Genomic DNA, 22730 nt, shown 5'->3' on the forward strand with positions numbered 1-22730 from the left:
GGGATGTGCAGCCGTTCCACTCTCTCCAGTTCGTATAACTACTATAATACTGCTCCTATGTACAAGAATATAACTACTATAATACTGCTCTTATATACAAGAATATAACTTCTATAATACTGCTCCTATATACAAGAATATAACTACTATAATACTACCCCCAATAGTCTAGAAAAGAATCACTTTGTTACTATATCACTATTACTAGAAAGTAACGAGAAAAGGTTTTTGCTCCTGAAATGGCAGCTTTATGTAAAGCAATAATTTCACCAATATTATGGTTCCTTGGGTAAGTAGGTTGTGTAATAACGGGAGATGTGTGTTGGATCGGTCTCAGCTGGGAGATAAATGTTCAAAGTAATCCCGGACTTTTTCTTCTTCATACAGGTTGTCGTCTACTGCCCATTCACAGGCATTGAGCAGACCTTTCCATGCGGTAGATGGCTGGACGTGGATGAAGGAGATGGACTGATAGAACGAGAACTCTACGAAATGGTTTCCCTGCGACAGAAAAGGCAGAAAAGTGGGTAAAATGGGATTCCTCCATGGCATTCCTCAGCATTTAAATCACGCTAACTTCTCGGTCCGTGGGGAAGGTGGAGACAGCTAGGTCATAGGCGGTATGCCGCTTTTCCAGGCATGACTCAGGCTGTCTCCACCTTCCCCATGGACCGGGAAGATAGCGGTATTAAAAAGCCAATGGTTGGGGTTTGTACGAACCCGAACCTTGGCTCATCTCGCTCATCTCTTCTTAAAATGCTTCATACAAAGCCACCCCTTAGTTGCCCTGGTGGGGTGTTTTTGGTCATAGTCATGCTGGAAGATCCAGCCACTACCCATAGTCAATTATCTTACTGAGAGAAGGTGGTTGTTCTGGTAGTTCTGGGCTGATTCCTGACCTTTTTTTTTTTTTAGAATCATCCTTACCCCACAAGGCTAGATCTTGCATGGAGCTTTAGAGCGAGGAAGACTGACAGTCATCTTGTGTTCCTTCCAATTCCTAATAATTGCACCAACAGTTGTTGCCTTCTCACCAAGCTGCTTGTTTATTGTCCTGTAGACCATCACAGCCTTGTGCAGGTCTACGTTTTTGTCCCTGCTGTTATTAGACAGCTCTTTGGTCTTGGCCATGATGCATAGGTTGGAGTGAGTTTGATTTAGTGTGTGGACAGGAGTTTTTATACAGTAACAAGGTTAAACAGGTGCAATAAATACAGGTAATGAGGGCAGAGTAGGAGGAGCTTCTTAAAGAGAAACTAACATTTATACAATTAAATACAAATTAATTATTCAAAAATCATACAATGTGATTTTCTGGAATTGTAAACAGCCTATATTGGCATACCTAGTCTATGTATATGTTGCAGTGAAATTATAGAATCAGGGACTTGATCAAATCCCGGGAAATGATGAAATGACCGCGCCGTTCCATCATTTCCCTAGGGAATTGATCAAATCACTGACCCCATTCAGGGAAATGATGGAATGAACTCTATCATTTCCCCCTGTAACATAGAATTCGCTTACCGTATCGCCTCTCTGCTACCCCCAGCCTGTCCGCTCTGCTCCCCGTCCGCCTCCGCCGCCTCTCTGTTCTCCGTTCCTTTCATTTTCCCTGTTACACGCCTCCTGCTCCCCCGGCCTGTCCGCTCCTCTCCCCGTCTGCCCCCGCCACTACACGCCTACCGGGAGGCGTGCTGCAACGCTCCCCATCCGCCACTGGTCCTGTCCGCCCCGCCCTGCAACATGCCTCCTGCTCCCCCGGCCTGTCCAATCTGCTCCCCCTCTGCCCCAATAGCGTATGCCTGCCGGGAGGTGTGCCGCTCCGTTCCCCGTCCGCCCCCGGTCCCGTCTGTCCTGCCGCCATATGCCTGCCGGGGAGGTGTGCCGATCTACTCCCCCGTCCGCCGCCATATGCCTGCTGGGAGTACCTGTCTTTCCCACCGCCACATGCCTGCCAGGGAGGTGTGCCGCTCTGTTCCCCCGTCTGCCTCCGCCGCCATATGCCTGCTGGGAGTACCTGTCTTTCCCACCGCCACATGCCTGCCAGGGAGGTGTGCCGCTCTGTTCCCCCGTCTGCCTCCGCCGCCATATGCCTGCTGGGAGTACCTGTCTGCCCCCGCCGCCATATGCCTGCCGGGGAGGTGTGCCGCTCTGTTCCCCCGTCTGCCTCTGCCGCCATATGCCTGCTGGGAGTACCTGTCTGCCCCCGCCGCCATATGCCTGCCGGGGAGGTGTGCCGCTCCTTTCCCCCGTCTGCCTCCGCCGCCATATGCCTGCTGGGAGTACCTGTCCGCCCCCGCCGCCAAATGCCTTTTGGGGACGTGTGCCGCTCTGTTCCCCCGTCCGCCTCCATATGCCTGCTGGGAGTACCTGTCTGTCCCGCCGCCATATGCCTGCCGGGGAGGTGTGCCGCTCTGTTCTCCCGTCTGCCTTTGCCGCTAAACATAGAGCCGGGTGATTTCTCGATCATTCATTCCATCATTTCCCTGAAAGGAGTCATGGAGTTTCATCAAATCCTTGGGGAAATGATGGAACGGCGCGGTCATTTCATAATTTCCCGGGATTTGATCAAATCCCTGGATTCTATCATTTCACTACAACATATATATAGGAATAGCTGACTTGGACAACATGACTGTAATACTTAATCCATCTGTACGTCTTAAGATTTCCATTACAATCCTCATTCCCCTTACAGAACATCCATGGTCTCTTTGGATCTGGACAAGTGATGTAAAAAATGCTGGAACTGATGCAAATATCCTACTCCAGATCTACGGTGAGAAGGGGAAGTCGGATGAAATGAAGTTGGATAACAACTCGGACAACTTTGAAACTGGACAGACAGACAAGTTCATGGTAAGAGTCGACACAAGGCGGTGAAGTAAGTGTCTACATCTCTTAAAGAGGTACACCGAATGGCCTCTATATTAGAGCCCCCCCATCTACAGTGGTAGTGGGTTGTATCTCCTTTGGCCTTAGGAACTACAACTATCCCTGGTATGGACTCTACTAGTTCAGGTATGTCAGACTGTGGTCAGTGGGGCAATAATTTTTGGCCTGTGGAATAAATGAGTTCCTGACAGCTGGCCCGCCGACAGCACAGCTAATTATATGGGCGGTCTGGATGGCTGTCCAGACCTCCCATATTATTATCTTCTGTGCAGGCAGTGTGTTTGATGATATCACCATGTTACCTTTGCAGACAAGGGATGCCGCCTCTATTGCACCTCACTTCTAGGCTGCAGGCCTAATGCTGCCTGAGGCCTAGAAGTGGGTAGTAATAGAAGGCTGCACCATATCCCGCTACAGGTGGCGTGGTGACATCATCACACACGCTGCCTGTACTGGGTGCATTATGCGGGCGGAGTAGCTATTGGGGAGGGTCTGATTACTATATGAGGTACTATTCAGAGGGGATGACTACTATATTGGGCACTATGGAGGGGGAATGACTACTATATAGGGTACTATTGAGGAGGGGGCTGAGTACTATATGGGGCACTATTAAGGGGGGATGACCACTATATGGGGCAATATTGAGGAGAAGGACTGATTACTATATGGGGCACTATTGAAGGGGCTGAGTACTATATGGGGCACTATAAAGGGGGAATGAATGCTACATGGGTCACTATTGAGAAGGAGGACTTATTACTATATTGGGTACTATTAAAGGGGGATGACTACTATATGGGGCGATATTGAGGAAAATGACTGATTTACTATATGGGGCTCTAATAAGGGGGGCTGAGTACTATATGAGCCACTATTAAGGAGGGATGACTACTATATGGGGAACTTTTGAGAAGGAGGACTGATTACTATATTAGGCACTATTGAGGGGGATGAGTACTATATGGGGCATTATTGAGGATGACCAGTATATGGGGCACTGTTGAGTGGGGCTGTATACTATATGGGGCACTATTCAGGGGGGGCTGAATACCATATGGGGCAGTAATGAGGGGGGCTGAGTACTATATGGGTCACTATCAAGGGATGACTGCTATATGGGGCACTATTGAGAAGGAGGACTGATTACTATATTGAGTGCTATTGAGGGGGCTGAGTACTATATGGGGCCCTATTGAGAGGGGATGACCACAATATGAGGCACTATTAAGTGGGGCTGTATACTATATGGGGCACTATTGAGGGGGGCTGAATACTATATGGGGCTCTATTGAGGGGGACTGTGTGTTATATGGGGCACTGTTGAGGGGAGCTGAGTACTATATGGGGCACTATTGAGGGGGGATGTGTACTATATGGGGCACTGTTGAGGGGGGCTGAGTACTATATGGGGCACTATTGAGGGGGATGTGTACTATATGGGGCACTGTTGAGGGGGGGGCTGAGTACTATATGGGGCACTATTGAGGGGGGATGTGTACTATATGGGGCACTGTTGAGGGGGGCTGAGTACTATATGGGGCACTATTGAGGGGGGATGTGTACTATATGGGGCACTGTTGAGGGGGGCTGTGTACTATATGGGGCACTATTGGAGGGTACAATAAATCACTTTATTTTATGATGCATTGCAGGGTCACAGGTCTGATCTCTATACAGAAAAACTCTAACTGTGAGATGGACAGTGACCCTAAGGAGCCATTCAGTTTACTGGGAGATTCTAGCCATCTCTCATTTTCCGAGGTGGACTCATGTTTTGTCTATTTCAGATCGAGCTTCCAGACCTGGGAGTCCTTTATAAACTGAGGATTTGGCACGAGAAGAGAAATGCGTTCAGTGGCTGGCATTTAAATAAAGTAAGACCCCAACTCATATGGTTCAAAGTGGGCGGTGGTGACGCCATATATCAAGAACGTTTATTCCTTCTATTGGGTGTAAGGTCAGGAAGCCCTGCCAAGTATTCCACATATAACCCCACCAGGGGCAGACCGACCATTTATTGGTGAGGACCCACTATGATCAATTTATGTGTACAACATGGCCTGCACAGAAAGCTTTACTATAGCTACAATACATATAGAATTACTGATATAAAGGATATATTGATGCCCATCATTGATCAATTTTTTAGATATACTAGATCTATATACAATATACTATCACACACTATAGCATATTTAAGGGTTTACTGATAGTTTCCCTATAAATCCCAGGTGGCGCTACAAGCCATAAAGGGGCTTAGAGTGATGCCAGAAAGTTATTTAGATTTGTAATTTACTTCTACTAAAAAAATCTCAGGTCTTCCAGTACTTATCAGCTGCTGTATGTCCTGCAGGAAGTTGTATATTCTTTCCAGTCTGACACAGCTGCCATCTCTGTCCATGTCAGGAACTGTCTAGAGCAGGAGAGGTTTTTTTTATAGGGATTTGCTCTTGCTCTGGACAGTTCCTGTGATGGACAGAGGTGGCAGCAGAGAGCACTGTGTCAGACTGGAAATAATACACCACTTCCTGCAGGACATACAGCAGCTGATAAGTACTGGAAGATTTGAGATTTTCAAATACAAGTCAATTACAAATCTGTGTAACTTTCTGAAACCAGCTGATTTGAAAGAAAAGGTTTTGAGCTGGAGTACCCCTGGTGGTGGTCTGGCAGGTAAATGTAGGTATAATTTCAATTCAATCTAAATAGGCCCTAATCCTCATTAGTAAAGTGGAATTCAAACCAATAGGATGTCTGTACCATATAGGACATGTCCTCTAGAGAGGGAGAGACACGTTATAAAGCTATGTATTAATCCTCTGAATTTATCTCTGCATCATCCCAGGTCACCCTGCTGAAGACCCTCACCAAAGAAAAGTACACCTTCAAGTGTGGCCGTTGGCTGGACCTCAATGAGGACGACAATGAGATTGTGCGAGAACTTCCAGCCGAGGGTCCATTGGTGGCGAGTGTTTTACCAGGTCAGACATCATGTGTTGAAATTACTAAATGGCCTAGAGGTGGCGCTTGAGTCAAAGAGGTTGGGGATCTTCCACAATGCACCGCACCTCCACAGTGTGCACCGCACCTCCACAGTGTGCACCACAGTGTGCACCACACCTCCACAGTGTGCACCACAGTGTGCACCACACCTCCACAGTGTGCACCACAGTGTGCACCACACCTCCACAGTGTGCACCACAGTGTGCACCACACCTCCACAGTGTGCACCACACCTCCACAGTGTGCACCGCACCTCCACAATGTGCACCGCACCTCCACAGTGTGCACCACACCTCCACAGTGTGCACCGCACCTCCACAGTGTGCACCGCACCTCCACAGTGTGCACCACACCTCCACAATGTGCACCGCACCTCCACAATGTGCACCGCACCTCCAGAATGTGCACCGCACCTCCACAGTGTGCACCGCACCTCCACAATGTGCACCGCACCTCCACAATGTGCACCGCACCTCCACAGTGTGCACCGCACCTCCACAATGTGCACCGCACCTCCACAATGTACCGCACCTCCAGAGTGTGCACCTCATCTCCACAATGTGCACCGCACCTCCACATTGCCACAATGTGCACCGCACCTCCACAATGTGCACCGCACCTCCACAATGTGCACCGCACCTCCACAATGTGCACCGCACCTCCACAGTGTGCACCTCACCTCCACAGTGTGCACCGCACCTCCACAATGTGCACCGCACCTCCACAATGTGCCCCGCACCTCCACAATGTGTACCGCACCTCCACAATGTGCACCGCACCTCCACAATGTGCACCGCACCTCCACAGTGTGCACCGCACCTCCACAGTGTGCACCGCACCTCCACAGTGTGCACCGCACCTCCAGAATGTGCACCGCACCTCCACAGTGTGCACCGCACCACCACAGTGTGCACCGCACCTCCACAGTGTGCACCGCACCTCCACAGTGTGCACCGCACCTCCACAGTGTGCACCGCACCTCCACAATGTGCACCGCACCTCCAGAATGTGCACCGCACCTCCACAGTGTGCACCGCACCACCACAGTGTGCACCGCACCTCCACAGTGTGCACCGCACCTCCACAGTGTGCACCGCACCTCCACAATGTGCACCGCACCTTCACAGTGTGCACCGCACCTCCACAGTGTGCACCGCACCTCCACAGTGTGCACCGCACCTCCAGAATGTGCACCGCACCTCCACAATGTGCACCGCACCTCCACAATGTGCACCGCACCTCCACAATGTGCACCGCACCTCCACAATGTGCACTTCACCTCCACAATGTGCACCGCACCTCCACAATGTGCACCGCACCTCTACAATGTGCACCTCACCTCCACAATGTGCACCTCATCTCCACAATGTGCACCGCACCTCTACCATGTGCACCTCACCTCCACAATGTGCACCGCACCTCCACAATGTACCGCACCTCCAGAGTGTGCACCTCATCTCCACAATGTGCACCGCACCTCCACAATGTGCACCTCATCTCCACAATGTGCACCGCACCTCCACAATGTGCACCTCACCTCCACAATGTGCCCCGCACCTCCACAATCTGCACCGCACCTCCACAGTGTGCCCCTCACCTCCACAATGTGCACCTCACCTCCACAATGTGCACCGCACCTCCACAATGTACACCGCACCTCCACAATGTACCGCACCTCCAGAGTGTGCCCCTCACCTCCACAATGTGCCCCTCACCTCCACAATGTGCCCCTCACCTCCACAATGTACACCGCACCTCCATAATGTGCTCTATATACCATGTACCACATATTTAGATCCCAAAACAACAACATAATATGAGGTCCGTAGGGAGATGAGAAGAACAGAATTATGAGTGCAGCTCTGGATGTGAGTGAAGTAGAAGATAAAAAAAACCCAACAACACTGAATCAGCACAAACACATCAAGTCTTTGTACTACATACTTATATTTTCCTTTGCACATGATTAAACTAGCGGTGAACTTGACCTTTTAGGTTTTCCGAAGTGAAAGTTGATCGCCATTGTGCATTATCTATGGGGTGCGCACCAGCTGTCACCGCTGAATAATGTATCACACAGGGTGTTCAGGGCGGTGTAGCCCCAATTACTGTGAGATCCTCATCTCACCGATATGTTTGGTCCCCGCAGTGGTGAAGTATCGAGTGACCGTTCACACTGGGAACGTTAGTGGAAGTGGCACCGATGCCAATGTCTTTCTCTGCCTCTTTGGAGAGTTGGGGGACACCGGGGAACGCTTCCTCATCGACTGCAAGAACAACATGAACAAGTTTGAAAAAGGCAACGTAAGTACAAGGAGCTGTCTAACCAAATCTATGGGGATATCATGTAGTCAGGACACCTAGTATGTTGTCATAATGGTAAAAAGGTGCAGTGAGTATGCCTAGTTTAAGTAATGGATGCGTTGGGTCCTCCAGAGACTGCACCGATACATTGTAACAAACCTGCAGAGCAGGAAAGGCTCAGTCCTCACCTCTTCTCCCCAGGCAGACGAGTTCATCATTGAGGCTGTGACTCTGAAGCAGGTGAAAAGAGTCCGCATTGGGCATGATGGAAAAGGAGGCGGCTGCGGATGGTATCTGGACAAAGTGGTGGTGAAGGAAGAAGGAAAACCTGAGACTGAAGCCATTGAGTTTCCTTGTAACAGGTACAATAAAAGAGTAAAAAGCCGCAATAACACACACCGAGGTTCAATGACTACTGCCAGCCTATACCATTCTCTACCAACTATCACCAACTTTGCCATGTGCTTGATGAGGTTATCTTTTCTTTCAGAAACAGCGCCACTCTTGTCTTCAGTTTGTGTGCGGTACTGCAACTCAGTTCTATTTAAGTGAATGGTGAATATCACACACAACCTAAGCATGACACTATTTTTGGATGAAAAAACTACCATGGGGATATCCCCTTTAAACGGACAGGGATTTTATTGGTTATTTAGTGAGTCTGCAATGTTTTGGTCAGAGTTTCTCTTTTAGGCACAATAAGTAAATAATTTAATGTGGCACCACCTGGTGACAGCAGTTAGGCTTGGTTTACACTACGTTTTTGCAATCCGTTATTGGAATAAGGCTGGGTTCACACTGCGTTTTTGCAATCCGTTTTTTGCAAAAAAAACAGATGAAAAAAACGGATGCATTTGTGTGCATCCGTTTTGATCCGTTTTTCCATTGACTTCCATTGTAAAAAAAAAAAGGATCAAAACGGATCCACTTTTTTTTAAAGGACACAAAAGTAGTGTTAGCTACGTTTTTGCGTCCGTCAAAAAAAAAACGGATCCGTTTTGATCCGTCTTTTTTGCAATGGAAGTCAATGGAAAAACGGATGCACACAAATGCATCCGTTTTTTATATCCGTTTTTTTTTTTTTAAAAAAACGGATGAAAAAAACGGATTGCAAAAACGCAGTGTGAACCCAGCCTAAAACAAATGAAAAAAACGGATGCATTTTTGTGCATCCGTTTTGATCTGATTTTTCCATTGACTTTACTATAAAAAAAAAAGATCAAAAAAACGGATCCAAATGCATCTGTTTTTTTTTAAGAGTACACTTATGTAATCGACCGTGTTTTTGTGTACAGTAAAAAAGGATGCGTTTTGATCCGTTTTTTTCTATAGTGGAATTTAATGGAAAAACAGATGCACACAAATGCATCCATTTTTTGCATAAAACGGATGAAAAAAAAAAAAAACAGATTGCAAAAACGTAGTGTGAACCCAGCCTTAGAAGAAAAAAAAAAAACAGTAAACTGATTTAGATAAAAGCATAGACGTAGTCATTCTTCTGGTTTTATTTCTACACATGGAAACAGGCCATCAGCCTTTCTGCCATCCTGTCTTGGATGAACGTTATATGATGTTGTGTTGCTATAATACGGCTGTTTCCTGAACAGGTGGTTTGATAGGAATGAGGACGATGGTCACATTATCCGAGAGCTGGTCCCAGCCGGAGACTCACAGAATCTCAGGAGTGAGTTCATAAAGGATTTCTTCACCTTTTTCCTATTTAAACTTATTCATCACCTTATTTTTCTGTAACAAGTTGCTGTTGCTGGATCTTACATACTTTCTATTGTGTCCATTTAAAGGGGTACTCCAGTGAAAAAGTTTTTCCTTCAAATCAACTGGTGTCATAATGTCAAACTGATTGATAATTTGCTTCTTCAACTGGTTTGTAAATGACTTCTGTTTAAAAATCTCCAGTCTTCCAGTACTTATCAACTGCTGTATGTCCTACATGAAGTGGTGTACTCTTTCCAGTCTGACACAGTGCTCTCTGCTGCCACCTCTGTCCATGTCAGGAACTGTCCAGAGCAGGAGAGGTTTTCCATGGGGATTCGCTACTGCTCTGGACAGTTCCTGACATAGACAGAGGTGGCAGCAGAGAGCACTGTGTCAGACTGGAAAGAATACACCACTTCCTGCAGGACATACAGTAGCTGATAAGTATGGCAAGACTGGACTTTTTTTAATAGAAGTAAATTACAAATCTCTGGCACTTTCTGACACCAGTTGATTTAAAATAATATATATATATATATATATATTTTTTTTTTTTTGCTGAACTACCTCTTTAAGTACTTTAAAGGGTTTTCTACCACCCTGTTTGGATGTCTCCTTATAGGACAAATACATTAGGGTGACTGTTTCTGTAGTTACATAGAGATCCATTGCTGTTCCATCAAGTCTCATATCTCACGTCGCATCCGTTCCTGCAGGTATAAGTTACCACTTCCACATTAAGACGGGAGATGTCAGCGGTGCCAGCTCTGATTCCAGAGTCTTCGTCAAGCTGTATGGAGAGAAGGGAGACACCAATAAGCAGTTCTTGCTGGTCTCGGACAATGACTTGGCCGATAACTTCGAGAGAGGACGGGTGGACAGCTTCACTATAAACACTATAGACATTGGGAAGGTAAGAAAACATTATATAAAAGCCACTTCATGTGACATAGGTTACAAGCATGATGCCAGCACTTGCGTTTCTCATTTGCCCCCATGACAACACTTCTTGTTTTTTTAAAAGTCTATGATAAAACTGAAATCAATAAAGCAATGTTCTTGTTTGCTTCTTAGACGGTTACAGATTTTTTCTTTTATATATAGTGTTGTAAACTCACTATCCTCAGGCTGGCAAATGTACATATTTATGGAGGGAAGGCTCAATGGACATTGTAATGGAGGCCATACGGCTTGTTAATCAGCTTTATAGCAAAGAGAAATAACTAAATATGACTCAAGGGCTAAGGAAATTCTAAAAAATATGTAAAAAAATAGAGACACAATAGGACGAGTCCCTTTATAAGAATCAATAAATTCATGTATTGCCATTGGATAACATAATAGTGTCGGCAGCCCCATGGAGTACATTGCCGGACTGTCCCTACACTCTATATACTGGCAGCAGTATACTTGTAGAACTTGTATAACATAAAATGACAGTGTAGAGATCCTCTAGGGTGGGAGGCAGGGGCGGAGCATATTGTGTAGGCCACACCTCTGCAGAGCCCAGAATAGTCGTCATTTTCTTCTAGAGTGTTTTTTTTTCCGGCAGTTTTCTGCCAAAAGTCCATGTATATCTATAACATTGCCTTCTGGACACAAGATGGCAGAAGTAGATTGTACTTATATCAGTCGTCCTTCCAGATTTCCTTAGTTCTTACAAGAGACCCAAATTGTGCCTGTTGTCAGGAGATTTCTGTCTCTTGTAACAGAGACTCAGGACAAATCGGACAAATGGGGGACATTGCAGGGGGACAATATAACTATATGGGGGACAATGCAGGGATACATTATTAGTATATGGGGTGAGGGGGGCTGGTTAAGGGTGTGAAGGGGGAGTTAGGGGAGGCTGGTTGAGGGGGGAGTGAGGGGTTGAGTGTGGGCTGGGTGAGGGGTGGAAAGAGAGGGATGCTTTTACTTTTTTTTTTTTTGGGGGGGGGGGGGCGTTGTGGCATTTTGCACTGGGATTTGATTATAGTTTTTTTTTTTATAGTCCGGCTCTCCGACGGTCTTAGGGACAGTGAACTGGCCCCCTGTGTTAAAAGTTTGGGGACCCCTGCTCTAGTGTAATATTGTTCCCCTCCCTTTAGCTTCTCACTAGTAACTTTGCAGCGGCTATTTCTTGTACTTTTGCTCACCTTGAAGGCCCAGTACATCTGTAACCCCTTCTCCCACCACATGGCTACTATATAAATCACTCCCTAGCACATAGTCCGTCTATTCACCAGTGTTAGCATAGCAGTAAGGACTGTTGTGCTGTGTTATGATTGGCTAGACAACTAAGGGAAAGGGAGTCCTGTATGTGTACTGCTGGCAAACAGCTTAAAGGGAATGTGTCATCAGAAAATGGCTTATTGTATAAATAATGTTTTTATGTTAAACATATTTTTGTGACATTTTTCCATTTTCTATCTATATTATAAAATAATCCGAATATCTTGCAGTTTTCATTCTCACCACTGGGACTAAAACTAAGCTAAGACTTCCTTTTGTGTCTCTGGTGATAAGAGGAGACTGCTGTAAAGTGATCTGTACAATATTGCAGCGTCATGTGACACCAGTAGATAGAGGAGACAATAGTAGCTCTCTGTGGAATGACCTCTTCAAAGGTCACAGAACACGCTCAGTTATGCTTTACATTCATCTCAAGTAGACAGACTCTATCTATTGTTGTCTATGTCCATGAATCTTGCTGTAAAGCATATCACTAAATGCTGTTAGGAACAGTCCAGGCAAGATGGCAGCTCCTATAACAATGTAAAAAAAATAGAAATAAGAAAAATTAAAGTCAGAAAATAGAAACAGATTAGAATAAGAGAATCCGTTTTAGTATCTCACTCGGTAAATCGGTAAAAGAAAATTTAGGTGAAACAATCCCTTTAATCCTTTTCTCATACCCTAAAATGTAGAGAATGCGAAATCATGGAGAGGACTCTCAGGTGCTCAATAACAGCGGTGAGAGTAGTAAAATCACCTTGTCACCACTCTGAAGGGTTAATCTATAAAAAAAAAACACCTCAAAATAACCCTTTAACCCCATGGCTCCTCTACTTATATATCCGGATAGTGCCGCCCAAATGAAAAATTACACCGTATACCGGTCCATAGAATAACATAACACAATATAGCAATCTCAGAGCGACCATTTACTCTACCAATAAAGAGATTTCCAAAACCCTACAGAGCCATTTCAAGAATTACCAACGCAGCGCCCCCCTGCTGGTTCTCTCTTAAAAGTCCATTTAATTGCCATTACCGGAATAGCTTTTGCTTTTATTGCTTTGCCTTTTATTTGCTTGGTTCTCAGTAATCTTCACTGCATTCATTACGCGATTCTTCAAGGAGCCTCGGATACTTCGCAGTCGTAATATAAGATCTTATGAGCCTATATCCCAGTGTCGGAGTCTCCTAGGCCTTGCTGTTGTTTTATGTAATATTCTTTAGATTGCAAGCTCTGAGGCTCAGGATCCCTACTCTGTATATAGTCTATTTAGCAGGGGTAGGGAACCTTGGCTCTCCAGCTGTTGCAAAACTACAACTCCCATCATGCCTGGACAGCCAAAGCTAAAGCTTTGGCTGTCCAGGCATGATGGGAGTTGTAGTTTTGCAACAGCTGGAGAGCCAAGGTTCCCTCCCCCTGCTATATAGTATACAAATATACTAAAAATTCCATTTCTTTCCCATCAGATCAATAAGCTGCTTATTGGTCATGACAATGTGGGGATCCGAGCGGGATGGTTCCTGGCTAATGTGGTGGTGGAGGTCCCGGCACACGGCAAGCAATACATGTTCCCGTGTAACCGCTGGCTCTGTAGGGATGAGTGTGACGGCAAAGTGGAGATCGAAGTGTACGCCAGTGAGGTGATCGACATCGAGAAACGTAAGCTTAGCCTTTTGCTTATCACTAATACTGTGCTATATCCCCAGCTTGTTACTCATCAGATCTAGCAAAACTACAACTCCCACCATCCCTCCCTCTAGAGGTGGTCACAGGTAACAGGAATTTTATTGTATAACTATATTATTGTGCAGAAGATTTAGCCCGGATTTACCTTCACCCGGCAGCTTTTCCCGGCGCCGGAGGAAAACGGATCTTCGAACTGATCCCGTTCATTTTAATGGGACAGTTTAATGCTGGGTTTACACGGAACGATTATCGTTCGAATTTGCACGATAACAATCGAATTCGAACGATAATCGTACATGTAAGCGCAGCGAACGATCGAACGACGAGCGAGAAATCGTTCATTTTGATCTTTTATCTTGTTCTTAAATCGTCGTTCGCAAAAAATTCGCCGATCGTTCCATGTAAACAGTCGTCGTGCGAAAGTCCGGACGCCTGCCCGCAGCCTGGCCCCCCGCTCATCTGCAGCCCGGCCCCCCTGCCGCCGCTCCAATCACCCCCGCCGCCCTGGCCACGAGCATACGTTACCTGCTCCGCGTAGCAGGTCTTCGAAATCCCCGGCTCCCCTTTTCAGTGCATTGAGTGGCTGAAGAGGGGAGCCGGGAATTTCAAACGGCTCCTCCTCTTCAGCCAATCAGTGCTCCTCTTCAGCACTAATTGGCTGAAGAGGAGCCGTTTGAAATTCCCAACTCACCTCTTCAGCCAATCAATGCACTGAAGAGGGGAGCTGAGGATTTCGAAGACCTGCTACGCGGAGCAGGTAACGTATGCTCGTGGTGGGGGCGGCGGGGGATAGGGGTGGGGGGCGATTGGAGCGGCGGCAGCGGGGGGAGCGATCGGATCGTCAGCGTCGGGGGGCCGGGGGGTTTGGGCTTAGTCACATGCTACACCATGCGGGCATAAGCTCTGCTACATCATCAGCTAGTATGGAATACATACTGGGGTGATGTGAATAAAACAGTGTTTACTGTGCAATAGTAATGACAGCAGTAGGCAGGAAAGAAAACTAAGGGGGCGCGTGTGCAAATGGACCAATCAGGTAAATGCATGATGGGAAATGTAGTTTCTTGGACAGCGCCATCTTGGATATAGATCGGCTTTTAGAAAAACTTGCAACTCAGGAATGGCAGCAGCTAGAAAGACAGGAGATGGCTCAAAAGTCTCAGGGGTACTTGGTGGTTAAGGCCAGCTAGCATTTCATTTTTTAGCTTTAAGGTCGATTAACCCTTTAAAGTGCTTCTGGGCCACAAGTTGTGCCCCTGGAACCTGCTACTCCAAATGAGCCCTGAGCTCAGAGTAAAAGATCATCTGCAAGCCCCAAACCAACTACTGTATGACAGAGGATTAAATAAGAGGGTGGGGCTGAGAGCAGGGGGTGTGGTCTCTGGGAGCTTACAATACATATATAATACTGCAAAAATTGTTACTACACATGCAAAGTGATTAAGAGTATTTTCCATTTTCGTCTACAGTTGTGAATTATGAAGTTATCGTGACCACCGGAAACGTGCGAGGGGCAGGCACCAACGCCAATGTCTTCATGCAGCTCTATGGAGACCGCGGGAAGTCGGAGGAGACTTTCCTGAGAAGCCGCTCGAATGACTTTGAGAGAGGAGCTGTCGACATCTTTAAGGTCTTTGAATAAATGAACGTCCTTAGAATAATCTGACATCTTTCATTCTGAGCCTATATGTACATTATGTACCCAGTATGGTTGGAGGTATTGGGATTGGAACTTCTTCTGGTTACAATTAATGTAGCTTTGGTTTATAATGGGTTTAGATTTTCTGTTTTCATTAAAGGGGTGATCCGGAGAAAGTCGTTTTCTTTCAAATCCACTGGTTTCAGAAAGTTATATAGATTCCAGTACCTATCAATTGCTGTATGTCCTGCAGGAAGTAGTGTATTCTTTCCAGTTTGACACAGTGCTCTCTGCTGCCACCTCTGTCCATGTCAGGAACTGTCCAGAGCAGTAACAAATCCCCATAGAAAACCCCTCCTGCTCTGGACAGTTCCTGTCATGGACAGAGGTGGCAGCAGAGAGCACTGTTTCAGACTGGAAAGAATACCTCACTTCCTGCAGGGCATTCAGCAGCTGATAAGTTCTGGAAGACATTTGAGAAATTTGTTTAATAGAAGTAAGTTAATAATCTGTATTACTGACACCAGATGATGTAAAAGAAAATATTTTTGGCCGGAGTTCTCCTTTAAAACATTGGGCATTTTATAGTGGTATTATGTGGGCTATAGTATGGCGGTATTATCCTGGCACTATATAACATGAAGCTCTCTGCTCACAGATAGAGGCAGTAGATGTGGGGAAGATTCTCAAGCTTAGGATCGGTCATGATGGAACCGGTTTCGGGGACGGTTGGTTCCTAGAAACGGTTGAGATCAAACGCGTTGGGGTCCAGATGTTGCCAGTTGCCGCACCACCCGATAAGAAGAAGAAACCTGACAAGAAGAAGAAGAAATCCAGCAAGGAAGAAGAAGTGGAGATGCAGCCGCAGGAGGTGGTGGAGTCGTACAAGTTTGAGTGTAGTAGGTGGCTGGCCCGAGGGGAATGTGATGGGCAAATCGTGGTGGAGCTCCTTCCCCAAGATGCTGGGCTTGAAGGTAAATCCTCTAAGATATTTGCAGATATTCTACTGAACAATAGGTAACATTCTGGAGAAGAATTTGTTGGGGCACCATAACTCTCTATATGCTTTCCACGTAATCTAATAATATCCTGATGTTAACCTTACACAGCAACTGGTACACCATAGTAGGATACATGGCACCCATAACATTACAAACCATTGATGCCCACGGCCCTAGTATTAACCACATAAAGGTGCAGTATGGATGCAGTGGGGAGGGCTGACAATAGCCATTGCAACTGACTGCACACAGTGGTATACTAATCCTGAATTACATTCTGTATTATACTCCAGAGCTGCACTCACTATTCTGCTGGTGGGGTCACTGTGTGCATACCTTACATTACTGATCCTGTACTGATCCTGAGTTACATCCTGCATTATACTCCAGAGCTGCACTCACTATTCTGCTGGTGGGGTCACTGTGTACATACATTACATTATTTATTCTGTACTGATTCTGAGTTACATCCTGTATTATACTCCAGAGCTGCACTCACTATTCTGCTGGTGGGGTCACTGTGTACATACATTACATTACTTATCCTGTACTGATTCTAAGTTACATCTTGTATTATACTCCAGAGCTGCACTCACTATTCTGCTGGTGGGGGTCACTGTGTACATACATTACATTACTTATCCTATACTGATCCTGAGTTACATCCTGTATTATTCGCTTACTGAGAAAATTATACATCACAATGCTACCAATATTTCAAATACAATGGTACCTTGGTTTAGGAGTAACTTGGAAGAGCTCACAAGTTTTCAAAATTGTAATTTGGTTTATGAGCATTGCTTTGGTTTAAGAGCTCCCTGTGCTGGGTGGAAAGGCAAGTGGGGGAGGGGCTTGGCCTGCACAGGGTGGTCTACAGCCCTGTACTCTGACCCAGGAAGTCTCCCTCACCTTTAAAATCATGGCAGATCCACTTTAGGCTCCAATTGTCTGCATATCAGTGATTTCTTATGGGAAGATTTGCTTTGGTATAAGAGTGGATTTGGATTACAAGCACCGTCCCGGAATGGATTATGCTCATATCCAAGGTACCACTGTATTCCTATTCATTAGCAAAGACCCACCCCTGAGCACGAGGCCACTCCCCCTTTCTTGTAAAGTCTCGTCCCTCGCAGATCCTCTGTTGGTCTTAAAGGAGCATTTTCATCTAAGCCTTATAAATCCTTTTCTTTCAGAAAACACTTATGAAGTTCACGTATTTACCGGCACCGTGTGGGGAGCTGGAACTGATGCCAATGTCTACGCCACCCTTTACGGAGAGGTGGGGGACACCGGTGAACGGCAGCTGAAAAAGTCCAACCACCTGAATAAGTTTGAGAAGGGACAGGTATTGTGTTCTGTTTACTGGGATCATCACTCTCTAGTACCTGGGTACTGGACAGAAACGGGTTAGGCTAAAGTAAACAATGTATTTACTTAAAGGGGTACGCCAGAGAAAAAAATAGTTTTTATCTGAAGTGGTGCCAGGAAGTTATACAGATTTGTAATTTAATCTCAAGTCTCCCAGTACTTATCAGCTGCTGTATGTCCTGCAGGAACTGGTGTATTCTTTCCAGACTGACACAGTGCTCTCTGCTGCCACCTCTGTCCATGTCAGGAACTGTCCAGAGCAGGAGAGGTTTTCTATGGGGATTTGCTCCTGCTCTGGACAGTTTCTGACATGGACAGAGGTGGCAGCAGAGAGCACTGTGTCAGACTGGAAAGAATACGCCACTTCCTGCAGGACATACAGCAGCTGATAAGTACTGGATGACTTAAGATTTTTAAATAGAAGAAATTTACAAATCTATATAACTTTGTGACACCAGTTGAGCTTCCTGAGTACCCCTTTAACATTACAATGATGAAAAATCCATATGTAATATATATATATGTATATATATATATATATATATATATATATATATATATATATATAAATATAAAAAATTTTTTTTTTTTGCAGGAAGATATTTTTAGCATCAACGCTGTAGATTTAGGGGAACTGAAAAAGCTGAGAATCCGCCATGATAACTCGAAGGCCAACGCTGCTTGGTTCTTGGACCGAGTGGAGATTGTGGACACGAAAGATGACACGAGGTAAGCATCTCCTATATACACTATAGGGACCAGGCTGTATATAGTGTAAACATCCATACTCTAGTACTCGTGGGATTGAAGGAATGCCAGATTAGCAGACTTTTTTTTTTTGTCTGGAAATTTTCTTGGCTCATAAAAAAAGAAGACATTTGTGTAATGTTGTAGTCCCATGTCGTGAGAGTTCCTGAAATGTATGATTGAGTGTACTGTGGTCATGGATCAAGGGCTTTACAGATCCCAGAGTGGATATAAGACCTGGCGGTGCGCGGCTGACAATGGTCATTACTATGAATAATCGAGCCCACGCTTCTCCACACAACCTGAGGCTATATTTTACAAAATTTCTACATAGAGTAGAATCCAGCAAAAAATAAAATAAAATAAAGCCTCCCAATACTTATCAGCTGCTGTATGCTCTGCAGGAAGTGGTATGTTCTTTCCAGTCTGACACAGTGCTCTCTGTAGCCACCTCTGTCCATGATGAGAACTGTCCAAAGCAGCAGAGGTTTTCTATGGGGTCAGGTTCCTGACATGGACAGAGGTGGCAGCAGAGAGCACTGTAAGACTGGAAAAAATACACCACTTCCTGCAGGACATACAGTAGCTAATAAGTACTGGAAGACTCAAGATTTTTATGTAGAAGTACCCCTTTAAGTTACCTCCGCCGTCTTGTCTATGCAGATACTTTTTCCCATGCCAAAGATGGTTGGCGGTGGATGAAGATGATGGTCAGATTTCTCGGATGCTGGTTCCAGTGAATGAAGCCTTCATGAAAAAAGATGATGATGATGATGATGAAGAGCAATCTCTTGCCACACTGGGATTGGAACAAAAAGGTTTGTGTGATCAGTAGCCTCCAACTCTTTATAGTTCTGCTCTCAGACTGTAAAAAGCTAAATTCTCTCATGTGATGAAACCAAGATTTACCTTTTTGGCCTCAATTCTAAGGGTCTTGTCTGGAGGGAACCAGCCACTAACACAGGACAGCACACAAGAGGCCTAGGGACAACTCTGTAAATAAAAAAATAATAAAAAGTTAAAGAATCTTGACTCCGCCTATTCACCTAAGCCCCACCTCTTGGCCCATACATGGTCAAAGATGGAGGTGACCTTTCAGATTATTGCAGAACTTTCTTCTTGAGTGACCTTCTTGCTCCTCACATTAAAGCCTGAGTGTTTCTTATAGACCCGCCGCTTACATCCCTGTTACCCGGACTCCTTTTTATGTTTCTTCCTTGGAATTTTCCGTATTTTACTGGCGCTGTCACCGTTTCAGCAGCCGCGCTCTCCCTAGACTCCCATTTACAGCGGTAACATATGGTGTGTGATCTGACTCCGGCTCAGAGGGGATGTAGGCGCATTTCTTTATGTTCTTTCCGAGTCTGTAACTACAAGTCTGAGCGCCAGATTTACTTACTGCTTACATCCACCCCAAGCATCTGGCACAGTGGCCGACGCGTCACCTGGACTGACGTAGTCATATATGTATTTTCCTTAGCATTGGCCATTAATATGTCTTATGAATGAATGATTTTCTGTTTTGGAAGGAACAATGATTATTCAGGCTGAAAAAGACAGGGATGACTGATAGGATGTATATAATCTGTAGTCATAGTGCGGAAGGGGCCATATGGTCATATAGATATAAGGTGGATGGATAGATAGATACTAGATAGATAGATAGATAGATAGATAGATAGATAGATAGGAGATAGATAGATAGATAGATAGATAGATAGATAGATAGATTCTAGATAGATAGATAGATAGATAGATAGATAGATAGATAGATACTAGATAGATAGGAGATAGGAGAAAGAATAGATAGATAAATAGATAGATAGGACATAGATAGATAGATAGATAGATAGATAGATAGATAGATAGATAGGAGATAGATAGGAGATAGATAGATAGATAGATAGATAGATAGATAGATAGATAGATAGGAGATAGATAGATAGATAAATAGATAGATAGGAGATAGATAGATAGATAGATAGATAGATAGATAGATAGATAGGAGATAGATAGATAGATAAATAGATAGATAGGAGATAGATAGATAGATAGATAGATAGATAGATAGATAGGAGATAGATAGATAGATAGATAGATAGGAGATAGATAGATAGATAGATAGATAGATAGATAGAGAGATAGATAGAGAGATAGATAATAGAGAGATAGATAGATAGATAGATAGAAGATAGATAGATAGATAGATAGATAGATGATAGATAGATAGATAGATAGATAGATAGATAGGAGATAGATAGATAGATAGACCGATAGATAGATAGATAGATAGGAGATAGATAGATAGATAGATAGATAGATAGATAGATAGTAGATAGATAGATAGATAGATAGATAGATAGATAGATAGGAGATAGATAGATAGATAGGAGATAGATAGATAGATAGATAGATAGATAGATAGATAGATAGATAGATAGGAGATAGATAGTTGGATAGTAGATAGGAGATGGATAGATAGATAGATTGATAGATAGGAGATAGATAGATAGATAGATAGATAGATAGATAGGAGATAGATAGATAGATAGGAGATAGATAGTTGGATAGTAGATAGGAGATAGATAGATAGGACATAGATAGTTGGATAGTAGATAGGAGATAGATAGATAGATAGATAGATAGATAGGAGATAGATAGATAGATAGATAGATAGATAGGAGATAGATAGATAGATAGGAGATAGATAGATAGGAAGTAGATAGGAGAAAGAAAGAAAGAGAAAAAGAGAGAAAGAAAGAAAGAAAGAAAGAAAGAAAGAAAGAAAGAAAGAAAGAAAGAAAGAAAGAAAGAAAGAAAGAAAGAAAGAAAGAAAAGACAGGGATGACTGATAGGATGTGTATAATCTGTAGTCATAGTGCGGAAGGGGCCATATGGTCATATAGATATAAGGTGGATGGATAGAGAGGTAGATATGGGATAGGAGGTAGATAGATAGATAGATAGGAGATAGATATATTGAATTTCTTGGAGTCTTTTTCACTCCGTATATATATTCTTGTGTGTACATTGCCAGCCAGTGTCATTTTTATATTGGATATTATATCATTATTATATAATGTTTTTTTTTCTCACAGCCAAATCCACTACCTACACAGTACGGGTGAAGACTGGAGACAAGAAGAATGCTGGGACCGATGCCAACGTGTTTATAATTCTTTATGGGGAGAAGGACGACACTGGTACGCAGCACCCATGCCAACAGCTTTATTTTATGTCTTTTTCTTCTGTATTACCCAATAGGCCTATGAATATACTGTGGGTAAGGGCTGTCATAGGCGGTATATACTTCATATACAAAACTCCTGTATGACAAATTGAGAAGTTTTCCATATATTTATAAAATTGTAAAGCAAGCAATGACCAGAGTGGATGCAGGTGTAGCGAACCCTCAGCTGTGAGAAGTTTAGGTTCTGAATGTATGTAAGGATGTACAGCCACATTTGCTACAGTGTGACTTATACTCCATGTTTTCTCCTTAGGTTTTATGAATCTTAAAGCATCTAAAACCAATAAGAACAAGTTTGAAAGGGGGAAAATTGATGTATTCACTGTGGAGGCTGTAGATATCGGGCAACTCAAGAAGATCAAAATTGGCCATGACAACAAAGGTATGAAATATATATATATATCTTGGCGACACAGTGGTCGGTGAAGACCTACTGAATATATTACACTTCACACATATTCACCATTTAAAGGAGCTCTGTACCCACAATCTGCCCCCCCCAAAACCGCTTGTACATTCAGATAGCTGCTTTTAATCCAAGATCTGTCCTGGCGTCCGTTTAGCAGGTGATGCCGTTATTGTCCTAAAAAGCAACTTTTAAACTTGCAGCCCTGTGTCAAACTGGCGTGGCCTAGACTGTCTGTGCATTAGGCTTGCACCGCCTCTCCATTCTTCCTCCACACCCTCTTCATCATTAGGAATGTCCCAGGCAGGATTTCTCCTATTCATCACCTGTGTGAACACTGCACATGTGCTGGATAGTTAAGGCACCTGTGTAGTGTTCTGACAAGTAAAGACTAGGAGAAGTTGCCGAACGGACCCCAGGACAGATCTTGGATTAAAAGCAGCTATCTGATGGTAGAAGCATATTGTGGGTACAGAGTCGCTTTAAGG

At 44.5% G+C, this 22730-nt stretch overlaps 1 protein-coding gene across 2 annotated transcripts in view; it reads left to right on the top strand.

The window, feature by feature from the left end:
* Positions 1-22730, top strand: part of LOXHD1 (lipoxygenase homology PLAT domains 1) — a 150209-nt gene that overhangs the window by 86582 nt on the left and 40897 nt on the right. For both annotated transcript variants that reach the window (XM_069964843.1, XM_069964842.1), the window contains 16 exons: positions 388-523; positions 2702-2862; positions 4689-4775; positions 5747-5882; positions 8054-8208; positions 8410-8570; positions 9816-9892; positions 10641-10837; positions 13612-13804; positions 15301-15461; positions 16129-16444; positions 17665-17816; positions 18435-18568; positions 19250-19404; positions 21685-21789; positions 22090-22218. In XM_069964843.1, coding sequence (XP_069820944.1) covers positions 388-523; positions 2702-2862; positions 4689-4775; positions 5747-5882; positions 8054-8208; positions 8410-8570; positions 9816-9892; positions 10641-10837; positions 13612-13804; positions 15301-15461; positions 16129-16444; positions 17665-17816; positions 18435-18568; positions 19250-19404; positions 21685-21789; positions 22090-22218 — 2455 coding nt within the window. The remainder of the gene's footprint in view (positions 1-387; positions 524-2701; positions 2863-4688; positions 4776-5746; positions 5883-8053; positions 8209-8409; positions 8571-9815; positions 9893-10640; positions 10838-13611; positions 13805-15300; positions 15462-16128; positions 16445-17664; positions 17817-18434; positions 18569-19249; positions 19405-21684; positions 21790-22089; positions 22219-22730) is intronic.

Source organism: Dendropsophus ebraccatus, chromosome 3 (genome assembly GCF_027789765.1).
Source record: "Dendropsophus ebraccatus isolate aDenEbr1 chromosome 3, aDenEbr1.pat, whole genome shotgun sequence".
Lineage (NCBI taxonomy): Eukaryota > Metazoa > Chordata > Amphibia > Anura > Hylidae > Dendropsophus > Dendropsophus ebraccatus.